Below are 14,223 nucleotides of genomic sequence, written 5' to 3'. Positions count from 1 at the left end.
TGCTCAGAAGCAGGCCAGGGGTGGGAGGGGAGAGGCCTAACTGTGTACCATACATTGTTAAATATCAGCACAGAGCTTACATTTCAATGTGTACTTTGAATCTCTTCAGTACTCCTCTAACCTATCTGAGGATATTATGGCAAGTCATTTCCAGACATGAAGTTTGAATCCATCCCAGCTATTTGTGGAATCAGGCAGGGGATGGCAAGATATAAAAGACAGCAGCAACTCCACTTATTTTCCCAAGCTTGCAAGAAAGCAGCAATTCCACTTCATCTAATTCATCCAATTATTCAGCATGTGCATTTGATCAAAACAGACCATTCCGCTCACCTTCCTAAATAGAAACTTAGTACTTGGCATTTACTCACCTCACTGTTGTGGCCCCTTAAATTAAAGTTGATTCGCTGAGGGGTGTTCCTGTCTCTTCTACAATGGCTGGAGGTGAAGGTCACGCCTACTACTCCCCTGCCATTGCCCGTTGCCAGCCAGCCTTCCTCATAATATCGCCTCCGGCACACAGGTTTCTCCTTTTCACTTTTAGGAACCCTGCCTTTCCACGATAGGCAGAGGATGTTGGAATCACTACAGAGAACAGGCCCATGTTCCACTGCTGCATACATGCTTTGCTGAATTTTTCCCTTTTGACATAAGAAAGTACTATGTCTAGTGCAGAAAATAGAAATCTAATGTTTTGTTTTATTGATAAGACCAAATGTTTAGACAGATCAGAATACGGGGAGAGAGAAGGTCAGTTTTTATAAATATCCACCAAATGCATAGTGAAAAATTTCTCTATAAAAGATGACGATAGTTGGCTAAGAAAACGTAATACTTAAAAAAACCAAGACAAAATTGGGTTCATTTTGATTTGGAGTCATTAGAGTGAGGGTACACTTATCCTTTGGAGAAACAGCTACTGCAGAAGAGGCGTTCAAGGAAACGGCGAGCTGTCTTTTTGCTCAATTGGATATAATCATCGTACAGCCTGAGATTTCCAGTATAGCATGATGCAATTCCAGAGACAAAGGTTTGCAGATGTGTAGGTTTCAAGTAACTTAAGGCTTTAAAAAGATTTCCTTCACTTGGATTTTCACACACACATAAATAGAGAACATTCATTCATCTTTTCTCAAAGCTGCCCTCCGGCAGATCTTTCCCACCAGACGAAATTTCCGCTGCTAAAGCTGAAATAGATTGCATAAAGGAGAGGAAAAGGCACACAGACCATACAAGACCACAGACCAGAGTTTTGGGCAGTCAGCAATGTGCCAAGCCAGATAGGAGAACCCTTTCTGAACTCAACTGCTTACAATGCAACCCAGTGGTCTTTGCAATCCAAGGGCCGTCCCATTTTCTTTGCAGCTGGCAGCTTCCCAGTCACTTTCACTGGAGTCCCAGTTTATCACACTGCCTTGCCTGCTTCCTCACAACTCGCAGACACACGAAGGCATGAAAAGAAAAGCCCCTCTAAATTTAGCAGTTGTCATGGTGTCGTTGTTCAAATGATCTCAAGCTTTTAAGCTTTTAAAGTAGAGATGTTCACCTCAGGTGAACTATGAAATCTCCCCCCAAACATGGGGCGGTTTGTGAGTATTTTATGCCTTTGTCTTTTCCTTTTCTTCCCTCTAGAAGAGAACTGTAGGACTTGGTTTTCATCCTCTTGTAAAAACAAGTACCAGAGCTAAAAGCCCATCAAGTAAGCAATTATTTGCAGATCCTGACAGATTTGAGAAAGGAGGAGGAAAGAGCCAATTAGAAATAGACTAGGGAACCACACAGAAAATCCAACTTCCCCTTCCTTCTACGGTTTCCCATCATGCCTCTTTTGTGTTTTCAATAGGTTCCTTCCTTATTGGTGCTTCGCCAGAGTGCAGATTCATAATTCTAACCAACACACTGGCAGCTGTAGAATGTATTTAAAAAGTGATTCCAATGCTTTGAATAATATATATTAGCAAATATTTGTAACATGTTACAAGGAACCCGAGTAGTAGTAGTAGTAGTAGTAGCAGTAGTAGTAGTAATAATAATAATAATAATAATAATAATGAGAAGGAAAAGTAGCAAATTCAGTTGCAAAACTCAATACAGGATGATAAAGTCTATGGAGTTCCACCCCTAGATATGTCCCATTGCTCCTGAACTTGCTTCCTTCCAGTCATCAGAACATTATTATTTGTCAAAACGTAACAAGTATACATATAAAACCCCAACTGAATCTGTCAGAGTCCAGTGCAGAAAAGCACCAGAAATTTGTGCATTATTCCACCTTCAGGAATGCCAATATCAATCTCCTCTCCACTCAGATAGTTTTATTTATTTCATAGAGGTATTTGTATAATTTACTCTGTGCAGAGGGTGTTTTTCTTCTTCCGCTTCTTGCAAGGTTTTTTTCACTTGCTGCAGACTGTATGGAAAACTGACCACTAGTAATAGATGGTATTCCATGGGCTTTTGGTCCTTGTGCTGTCAGGTTGCTCCATCTGGAGCTTGAATTAATTTTCATCAATTGCAAAAACTCTCCAAAGTATGCAACTGCCAGTCTGTGTGGTTGTGGAAGTGTGTACATACGGTATGCACAGGCACTCTCTCAACTTGGCAATTTGGACTGCATCTGGCTCTACAGTTTAGCTATAGCAGTCTAGTAAGCCATCTGCCACTCAACGTTGGGACTCCTGATGCTTCCAATTCTGTAAAACAAAATTAAAGAATTATACATATATCTATACATACATACAAACACAATGAAATAGCACCATGAAATATGGGAGAGGGTTAGTGTGACAGCAGTTCTTGTTCAGTAGTATGTACAGATAATGTTCTCTAATTTTACAACGTCAGTGTAAAAAGGATTTCACAAACATTTTTCAAAAATTACATAACATGTAGGACAAGAAATTCACACAAGTTTTATATAAATGTAGAAAAGATAGATGGGGTAGGATTTTTTAAGTGAAGAGGGGGAAAATATACTATAGTTATCATTAGGTCTAAAACATGAAGCTCACCAGAGTCTATAAACAGTCTATAAACAGCCAGCCAGTGTGGTGTGGTGACTAGAATGTTGGACTAGGACTTGGGAGTCCCCTCTCAGCCATGAAGCTCACTGCCTCTGAGCCTAACCTATCTCACAGGGTTTTTGTGATGGTAACATCAGGAGAAGAGGAGAAAAACCATGTACACCAGTTTGGAGGAATATTGGGATATAAATGCGATAAATAAAACAAAATAAGCACTACTAACTGGGTTGTCAAACTTCCCAAAATGAATCCACTGGTTAATGTAAAGCAAAACAGGAAGAGGAGATAATTATTTCTTCAGCTTGTAGTACTCAAATGGGAAGCTTCAACTGTTGGGACTCTTGAAAAAATGTTTCTGAGCAACTGCTACTTAGCAGAATATTTAACATTAGCTCCAAAAGTATTAAAGGTCCTTTTCTGCTTGAGTTTAAACATATAATTCTCAGAAATATGAATAAGCTGCTCTCCAGTTACATTATTACTTGCTCACACTATCAATTTTTTGTTATGATTACAGTAAATGAATTTGCTCAAATATGCCTGGCACTATAATCCCTTATCTAACAGTGTGGTCAAAGGAGCTTTAATGACTTATCAAGTACAAAACTGGCGGATGGGAGAGAAGTAGAGAGCAGGAGAAGGGCAACAGAATAATCTTCCATATTTGGAAATGGAAAAATTGCCGTCCTGGGCTCCTACTGAGAGGAAGGGCAGGTTATAAATGTAATAAATAAATAAATAATAAAAAATCATCCCTGAGTGTATCAGTGTTATCAGTTTTTAATAAGGTAAACGACAAACCAAACACATCCAATTTTATTCCATCTAAATCCATGATTCTTCAAATATGGAATTGAGACAGAGGCAATTGCTACATAAGGTCCAAGCTCCTTCCTGATGTAATTTATACCATCTGAACAGGAACCAGAAGAATAGTTTCACTGAATATTGTGGACTGACTGGCTCGCACACACACACACACAGAACTGATTGACAGTGCAAGAATCCAATAGAGTTAAGCTCCTGCTCTTTGCAGACTTTTTGCTTTCTTGTGTGTCCTTTCATCTAGAATCTGAGGTATTCTTCTGGCAGACACCTATCATATCAAATATAATATCCTTAGTCCTGAGATATGAGTGCATGCACTATCATTCAATCAATCCTTGGTTTATTTTGCCTTGTTTCCGATAATGTGCACCCTGTAGCATCCAGCTCATCCCATATTTTATATTTTCCCAATGATTTCATCTACAAACATAGCTGCCACTGCCAACTTTTTCAAAGCAATAATTTTACTTGTAGTTAAACCTTTGCTACTATATAACCAAATACCCTTAAGGATGTTTTCCTTTTCTTGCTAAGAATTTTAATACGTCTCTTAAAACAACCTTTGGGTAGAGTGGTATAATGTTAGATCTATGGGTTTTACAATCTGGATTGCCACACATTTTTTAAAACATAAAAAAACAAAACATAGTTGCAACATAAACATGTTTTCATTTTGAACATAGGCAACTTATAGCGAGTCAGACCATTGGTTCATCTAGCTTAGTACTGTCTACACTGGCTCTCCAGGATTTCAAACAGGGGTCTCTCCCAGCCCTACTTGAGAATGCCGGGGATTGAACCTGGGATCTTCTTAATGCAAAGCAGACACTCTACCACCGAGCTACGGCTTTTCCCCTTAATAGTAAATAAAACACTTTTTTCCCCTAATCACGTTTACACAAAAAAGTCAAGCAATTAAGGCCAACATTTGCTCAAAAGAAAAATGGAAGATGAATGCAATTGTCCTTACCCTATTCCAACAGATTATTCTAAAAAGATCATTCTAATCTTATAGATTTGGCTTTGAGCACTTATAGGGAAAGCAGCCTTCCTCTCTCTCTGCCAGTCTTTTTCTTCAACTGCCTCTTAGCTTTCAACTAAAAAGAACCCTCCTTCTCTACCAATCCTGGCTGAGAATCTCCTTTACAGTCAATAAACATCAACCCCTTTTGACTGGTGTTTGTTATCCAACAGATAAGCACTTTCAATCCCCTCTGCTACTCAGGCTCTTTTTTGTATCCCCCCCATCTTTCAAAAAGTTTATATTAATAAACCTAATTTCCAGGTGAATTATATTTGCTTCCTGCCTCATGTCATGACACACCTGAAGGAGAGGGCAGTCCCTACCATTAAGCACACTGAGGCAATTGCGCCAGGTGGTAGATGCAGCTCCTCCCCCCCCCCCCCCCGATCATTTTTCCCTGTTGGAGAGCGGAGCTATGTGAGCCACAAGCTTGTCATACACTCCCTAAACTAGCCTCCTGCCCTCAGGTGCATTGGAAAATGTTGAAGTAATCAGCTGTCAGCCCAGTCACTCTCTGTACATGAAATGGCGCCCGGTAGGGGTGGCATCTGGTCCTATGCCTCAGGCAGCAAAATGTCTTGGGCAAGTCCTGCCCAAGAAAGTTCTCTTCAAGACTATCAAGTAACAATTTACTTGGGAACGCTTGGAAATAAATTTTGTTGACTCTGGCAAGATAGGAGCACAACTATACATAAGCGAAAACACAAGAATGCTGCTGAAAATGGCACCCTCATGTGTCAGTCTCCCATTCCATAATTATGGACAGGGACAACTCAGCATGAGGATGTCTTTTTGGTGACAGTCCCAAGTTCCTAGTACTGTTATGTTATGTTATGTTATGTTATGTTATGTTATGTTAATGTTTATTTATACCCTGCCTTTCGGCCAAAAGGCCCTCAAGGTGGCTTACAGAAAAAGTAAACACAAATATAAAAATACATCAACAAGGTAATACATCAACAAAGCAATACATTGTACAAAAAATTAAATTAAATAGCAAATAACATTATATTAAGAAAAAATATCCAGGAAGGCATTCTGTCTCGCCTGAACTTACAACTATTTCAAGGGCGGTACACCAGTCCGAAAAGGCAATACTCCACTTGCCCCCATAACTGTCAATAGCACAACCATTCATTCCCCCACAAAAAAAAATCTTAGTTACAATGTAATATTGAAATTCTGATAAAGAAGTCTTGCACAAGACCACTATTTTTTTTAAAAAAGGGTTGGGGTTTTTTAAAGGCCACATTCACACCATACATTTATTTCATTATTATTCCTCTTTAAACAGTCATGGCTTTCCCCAAAGAATCCTGGGAAGTGTAGTTTGTGAAAGGTGCTGGGAATTGTCAGAGACTCCTATTTTCCTCATAGAGGTACAATTATCAGAGTGGTTTAACAATCAGTCCCTCATCCCAGAGAACTCTGAGAATTGTAGCTCTATGAGGGGAATACAAGTCTCCTAACAACTCTCAGCACCCTTCACAAACTACATTTCCCAGGATTCTTGGGGGAAGCCATTACTGGAATAAATGTATGGTGAGAATGTGGTCTCAGTTACTATGTATGTACAGATATTGCTACACAGCTGTATTTTTCACAGATATTGCTGTTTCCAAAGTAATCACACAGATGACAGTTGTTGAAATTTGAACATGAAATTAGTATGTGGCAATTGGTGGAAACAGGCATGCTTGTATTGTTTGGCCTGGTGTAGTGTAGTGTAGTGTAGTGTAGTGTAGTGTAGTGTAGTGTAGTGTAGTGTAGTGTAGTGTAGTGTAGTGTACTCAGGTGTAGTGGAAATGAAAGTAGGGATGTGGTGACAGAGACCACCCACTCCATACACAACAAACTACCCACCAAAAAAAGCGCTAATGAACTTTTCCACCAGTTACTATGGATGTATAACAGGTTATTTTTAATTATCAGATTTTTAGTTGTAAGAGGAAATTAGGATTGACTGTTAAAAAAAAGTATGGGCTGGCATTTTAATGACAACAGTATCATGTTAACACTGTGGAAAATTGCAGCAATGATTCTACAATTAACTACCATCTGGAAGTAACTTGAGTCAACCTGTAGTTAGATGATGTCTGTTTTTATGGAGACGATCTTCCCCCTATCCCATAGGAAACTGCATTAACGCTAAGGGTTGTATCCAACACAGTTGTTCCACGCACACAAGGACTTCTGCTTGCACAGTGGAATCTTCTCTCTCTCCCCTTGCCCCATATGCCCACCCCCAAAAGCTGTTCAAGGCTACCCCCAACCCCCTGGAATAGATTTAGGGAGGCATTGGGGGACACACGAAGAGAGGCGAGCCTAGTAAGGAGTTCTCTGCAGAAGCTCTGCCAACCTGGGAGAAGACCTGCCCTGCCCCTTTTACCCCAAAATGACTTTGGAAGCCTACACCTGCATCGAAGGGGAGGAGCCCACACCTCTGTTTACACAGAGACTGTGCTGCTACTGAGGTCTTGCCTCAGCAGTCCCTCCAAAACAAGCCTCCACTCAGAAGAATGAAGTTTTGTAGGAGATATAGTAGATGGTTTTCCTTAGGGGCTTTGTGGGGGAGGTTACTTCTTCTTTGTTTTTAAAGTTTGTTTTATTATGTTTCTAATATTGAAAAGTTGTTTTTACTTGCTGTTGTATTATATCAGAGGTTAAATTGATTTTGGTGGAGCAGTGGAAAAGTTCTGTCTCCGTTTCAGAATGGCTTTTGAAATCAATGGACACAGCAGAAACAGATGACTTAACTGAAAATGTGTGAATGAGATCTAGCTCAAATGTAGTAGAAAAATAGATATTTTGTACTGAAATATATATTTGAATGCATATTAAATTGTAAGTACAATTCTGTAAATTAAAATAAACAAATTAATAAAATAAAAATAATTTTGATTGTTTCATTCAAGTGCAAAGAACCAAGGTGCTCCTCGAGATGCAATTCTGGCGTAGAGACCTAGGTTCAAATACTTGCTGTGTTATGAATTCTCTAAGTGGGCTTGGAAAAATCATTATCTGTCAGTAACCTCCACGTAAAATATGAATGAATAACAGTGACCTATCTTAAAAAGCTGTTGTGACAAATCAGATAAAATTATAAATGGGGTTTAGAGTTCACCCACCACGAGCATATATGAAAAAGAGTTGTCTCTCCTAGGTAAAAAAAACTGTGCACCGTAGTGACAATCCTATACTTGTGTAAAGGTAAAGGTGTCCCTGCACTTATAGTGCGAGTTGTTTCCGACTCTTAGGGTGATGTCTTGCGACGTTTACAAGGCAGACCATATATATGGGGTGGGATTGCCAGTTCCTTCCCCGGCCTTTCTTTACCCCCCAGCATATGCCAGGTACTCATTTTACCGACCACGGATGGATGGAAGGCTGAGTGGACCTCGACCCCTTTTACTGGAGATTTGACTTCCTCCTTCCATTGGAATCGAACTCCGGCCGTGAGCAGAGCTTCAGCTGCGTTACCGCTGCTTACCACTCTGAGCTCAAAGGTACTTTACTCTCAGGTGAGGAGGTATAGGATTGCAGCAGCAATATTTTGTAACAGTCACAGAATCTTCATACAAGATAATATCATTTCTTTGAATTCTGTGCATGTGGCTCTCTGATGTAGTCTCATGAGAACTGCACACCAAGACTGCAGCTTCTGATGGAGCCAACAGCAGCTCTTAAAGCAACAGTTGTTCTGCTTTCTCCCTAGAATGTAGGTGTCCTAGATTCTTAATGCTCTGGATTTTTATTTTTTGTTAAGAATGCTGTAACAGATGACCAATAATAAACTCACTCACTCCCCAATGCAAAAATGTACACATGTGACTTTTGGCAAAACAGCTCCTGAGACAGGTTTCTCACCATTGCATTCCTTCTGCCAAGTGAAAAGCCAGCAAATGGTGTTACACACCTAGCTTTTGGTACTATGCAAGAGCCCACAATGCTTACAAATGATCAACAGCTGGCTGGCACTGTGCAGAAGAACCCCACACAGTCACCTTTTGTCATCAACTATCAATCTCATGACTGCTCTCAACTAGAGTGTCATGGCTTTGGCCTTATCTATGGAAGAAAAAGTAAAATGAAATGTAAAAAACTAGATATACATTCTGCACATTCATTTTTATGTTAGATAGATAGATAGATAGATAGATAGATAGATAGATAGATAGATAGATAGATAGATAGATAGATAGATAGATAGATAGATAGATAGATAGATAGATAGATAGATAGATAGATAGATAGATAGATAGATAGATAGATAGATAGATAGATAGATAGATAGATAGATAGATAGATAGATAGATAGATACTCTCTTGTGTTGCTTTTTGTGCAAGCAAGTTACACACCTGCAAAGAACAGGGATGTAACTTGAAAGGCAGGGCAACCCTGAGAAAACTTGCCCCTACTTTCTTTCTCCTAGTACAAATGGACTGGTGGCAGACATGGCCTGATGGTCACATTACCAGCCTATAGTGCTTTGGGTTATCTGCTTTCCTATTAGAAATTACCCACTCCTTCAAAAGAACTGCTCTCTCCCCTGTCCTAGATACACTAACCCTTCACAACACCAGGGGGAATGCAGTACATCATGAAATGCACTCTCCTTTACCTGTGTAAGTGTTTTGGAGAGAAGACAGCTCCCTCACTCGCACTCATACAGTAGGAGGCCTATGCAACAGTGGCTGAAAATGAAGCACTCAGTACTGGTTCCAAGTCTTAATCATTTCAGCATCTCACTAGAATCTCAGAAAAACCCCATAAATGGTAATAGTGCAACAATTAATACCAATGGATCCAGGCTCAGGTCTCCTTTCTTTATATCCAGACACAATGAGCAATTTACTTCACAAAGACCTAATTGTGTTGCTACTAGCTTCAGCACGAGACTGCACAACGTTGGCGCTACTCCTCCCCTTCTACTTTGCAAGAGTGGTGGTCAAAGGTCTGGGAGTTAGCCCTAGCAGAGAAATTAACAGAGGTGAACAGAGTGCGGAGGGGAGCAAAATCTAAATATACTTTTATTAATACCTGCCATCCTCTCACGACTTTTGCATTAGGACAAGTCACAGCAGTGAAACCACCTGAGGCACATAAGTCCTTTTGGTATGACTTACTGCAGAAGCATTTATGGTCACAGTGATACTACTTCTCACTTGTTTATTCCCAGAAGGCTCCTATCTGATTTTGAATGATTCTTTCCTATTGTATGCTCTGAAATGTGAAGGATTATGTAGTACGCTTTAGTTTTTGGTTCTGATGGCATGCTTTTTTTCCCTTTCTTTCTTTCTTTTTACTCTGTAAAGCACTGTACCTTGTAATCTTTGCAAAATTCAATAAAAATGTTAATGTTGGAGGAGTATGTATGTTTGTTTTATCTATTCTTAAGCATCAGAGTCAGTGGTATTCCTTATAGGCATGCTATTCTGAAGTAAATGCTCACCAGTACTCCAACAATTCCTCTTAGAAGTAATCTTGTTTCAGTAAAACTCTCTCTCCGAAGCATTCCTCTGTAGCTTCAATGGATCAATACATTCCAGGATCTTTATTCAAGCACTACAAATAAATGAAAACCAGACAATACCTTTGGGGTAAAATTTTCACAGAAGTGATGCAAATGTGCCTTATACCTATCAATTTATGTCTAAGAACATTAGACAGACAACTCATAAGGACAAGTGACCATTAATTCAAAAGAAAAAAAATCAAATCTGGCCTTGTACTAGGAATGCCTTTTGTTGCTCAGTTGACATTAAAGTTCAAATGTGTGTGCTCCCCCTTAAAGAATATCTTACACCATATGCTGCACTGTTATGGCAGTCTTCCAGGACATAATCCTATGCCCATGTCTCTGGGAGTAAGTCCCAATGAACTGGATGGGACTTACTTCTTAGTACACATGTACAGGATTACACTGTGAAAAAAACTACACATTGTCTGGAGACAAAAATAAAACACGGTTAGGTCAGAGAAACTCAAAAGGCACCACATAAAAGAGGCTCCCACATAAAAGAGTAACAACAGGAGATGGCTTCTTTTTGTTGTTGTTATTTATTTCTTTAATTGCTATACTTTTAAAAACAGAAAACAATGATCCATTCTCATTTTTGTTACAACATCAACAAAGAAAGAAAGATAGTTTACGGAAATGATCCAACCTCAAATTTGTATGGTATCTGTTCCAATCGTTTACAAACAGAGTCCATTGGTCCAATAATGCTGTAGAATTACCCTTTTCTTGCCTTATCCAAGTCAGGCTTGTGAGTTTGTCCATATCAATCAATGTCCAAGCATTTGAATTTCCATTCCCAAACTGAGAGGCTGGCTTGTGCTTTCTATTTCCTAGCCCAAACTCTTTTTGCAGCAATCATAAGATTAGAAACCATCAACTTTAAATTGCTACTAATATCCATCTCTAGATAATTAAATATTACCAACATTGGAGTGGGTCCAACCACAATACCAATCATTTCTGATATACAATATAATATTACATTGTATATCAGGAGATGGGTTCCTGTATTTTGAGGGGACGGGGCCAAATCACAATCACAATGATCAGGCACAAAATAGAAACAGGATTTCTGTTTTGAAATTCATGGTCTACTGTATATTGGAAAGATCATCTATATTCAAAGACTAAAAAACTATTTAGTTAATCTCACATTACCTTTCTGTATGGTCTTTCTTGTATTACCATATTCATGCTTTTAGGAATATCAATGAGAATCTCTGTTTGAGTGCATATTTGAGTCTCAATGCACATTGGAAAACTGGTGCATTAAATGGATTAAATTTGGGCTATATGTGCTAATTAATGAAGTTATTAAAATTCTCAATGGTCCTATAAATGTTTACTTGGAAATATATTTATGATTACAGCCTCAGTTTGTCTCCTACTTCCCATGTCCCTATAAGCAGTTCTATCTCTGGGTTTGACATACTGAGTGAAACTGGATTGGATATTAGAAGTTAAAGAGGGCTGGCTCCCACACAGTGCTGTACTGATGAAAAAGCAAAATCCATAATCCGCAAAACATTACTTCCCTCCCTTCTCCAGGCTCACTTTCACTTTCCTTGTTTAATCTCCCTTCTTTACTGGGTTCAGCTCTTAAACAACTCTTGCCCAAGGTAAGGGAGGAAGCTTCCTTTGTTTCTGAATACCTATGCAGGCAAAGAAAGTGTTCTACATAGTTACAGACTCATTAAGATGCTTACCGTCAGCAACAGTCACATGAGAAACCCTACACTGTACTCAGCTACAGTGAGTGACACTATCATTGTGAAGGCACATGTAAAATTATTCTGTACAGAAATTGGTTTTTAAATAATGACACGTGGCCATCCCAGCCTCTAGTAATCAACTCCTAATTCTTGGACACCCCAACCCTGCTGACAAGGAGGCATCCACTTTGCTAATTAAAATCTTCCAATCAACCCCTCTGACCTATATGACCTGATGGGAGATGACTGATTTTCCTTATTAACATTTCTGACGCATGAGATTGCTGACTCCTGTTTCTTCAACTCCGCATTTCATATAAGCGTAAGTACTGAGGACTCCTGCAGGCTTCATAATAAACAAAGTTGCTCTGAAAACAGAATATTACATACAATACAATCAGCCATATGGAGATTTTCTGTGACCACATGGTGATATCCCATCCACACATTAAGAATAAAATAAAACAAGAAGCTTGCCTGTCATACAAGGCGAAAGCTACAGTGCTCTGCCCCTCCCTGCTCACAGTCAGAAAGCAGACAGACTCCAAAGGTTTTTTGGGGAGGGGAATAAAGCACCAAATATTCAGTAGGAGCGTCATCACAAACAATATGTAGTTGGTACCAAAGCCCACTTAGCAAACACAATACTAATTTACAAACTGGGCCAGGGAAATCATGTACCTGCCCTCGCCCCAGTATAAAATATACATTGCATGCTCACTAAATAGAATATCTCCATGACAAAAGCACTACTTTCAGGGAAATTGGCCATACCATGTAAAACATATGAGGGGAAATGTACATTTATTGCATAAAAAAAACTATTGGAAAGATCCTTACAGATTATTTGCATGGTTACTTTACACATATAAGTAGTTAACGTCCAATGTTTTTCTGCCAAGGATGTTCAGTTACTTCCAATCATAGTACATGCACTTGGCAGTATTTCTTTTGAGGAAGAATCTGATAGCAAATGTTTATGCGAAATATTCAGTCTTCTGGTCACCCAACATCAGAACATGGCAATCAGACTAATACAGCAAGAGAACTTCCTCACCAGAGACACTCTCTTTGGAGATACTGTACGCTTTCCATAAAATAAATAAATAATGCTTCTGTACACATTATACAGCAATCATACATGGAAGTGGAGACAGCTGCTAGATTATGGACTTGGCACATTTGGAGTTTTACAAGTGTGGCATAGCTACCATTACACCACTCACAGCAGAACCCCACTATCGGGCATTTATATAAACAAACCAGAATTATAAAACTGGTAGAATATCACTGATGATATAATTCCACAACAAGGCATGTTGGTGGGGTGCTCTCTCCACAAGACTACTCACATCTGAGAATGCTATTTGTAATACTATTCTTGAGTCTCTCCCAACTAGATACCTTCTGCTTCTAATCAAGAGGCTCTGGGAAAATCGGAAGCTGACAGGCAGGGGGGAGAGGGAGGGGGGAAATCAGTGTATACTCACCTCCACACACCTCCTTCATTTGTATCTTTAAACCTGGGAAGTCCATAAAGGGCAATCATAATGCCAAACTATAATTTAAATAACATCCCAGATCAAGATCAAATAAAGATCAAATAAGGAACAGATTTGAGGCTTTAAACTTAATTGACAGAGAACCAGAAGAACTATGGAGTGAAGTCAGAGACATTATCAGGGAAGAATGCAAAAAGACAATACCTCTAGATAAAATGAGAGAAAGACCTCAATGGATGATGGAAAACTCTTAAAATGGTTAAAGACAGAAGGAAAGCAAAAGGAGATAGAAACACAGTTAGAATCCTAAATGCAATAATGCAGCGATTAGTACATAAGAACAAAAAGAACTATTACAATAGTTATTGTATAGAAATAGAAGAGGACAATGTGACGCCCTTCCCTGGCTCTCCCTGTCAGGTTCCTACCTGCTCGTGGCTACTGCCTTTCACTAGGCACCACCAGGGACTCCACCAGTCCGGACTGTCCTTTTTTATGGTTTCTCTCTCCGCTCAAGCACAGATCTCAATAGATCCCCCTGCTAGGCAGCACCACCAGTCACGTTCTACAACCAATGTTCCCAGAGACCTTGCCTGAGTCTCTCTATCCGGT

The 14,223-nt window shown here is 39.4% G+C and overlaps 1 protein-coding gene across 5 annotated transcripts in view; it reads right to left on the bottom strand.

The window, feature by feature from the left end:
- TULP4 (TUB like protein 4) overlaps positions 1–14,223 on the bottom strand; it is a 168,930-nt gene that overhangs the window by 133,899 nt on the left and 20,808 nt on the right. For 2 of the 5 annotated variants that reach the window (XM_061624252.1, XM_061624251.1), the window contains 2 exons: positions 10,329–10,441; positions 372–2,693 (listed from right to left, as the gene is read on the bottom strand). In XM_061624252.1, coding sequence (XP_061480236.1) covers positions 372–623 — 252 coding nt within the window. In that variant the 5' untranslated portion in view covers positions 624–2,693; positions 10,329–10,441. The remainder of the gene's footprint in view (positions 1–371; positions 2,694–10,328; positions 10,442–14,223) is intronic. The other 3 variants (XM_061624253.1, XM_061624254.1, XM_061624255.1) reach the window with 2 other exon arrangements.

Source organism: Rhineura floridana, chromosome 4 (assembly GCF_030035675.1).
Source record: "Rhineura floridana isolate rRhiFlo1 chromosome 4, rRhiFlo1.hap2, whole genome shotgun sequence".
NCBI classification, from domain to species: domain Eukaryota; kingdom Metazoa; phylum Chordata; class Lepidosauria; order Squamata; family Rhineuridae; genus Rhineura; species Rhineura floridana.
This window is presented reverse-complemented; position numbering and strand designations above follow the sequence as displayed.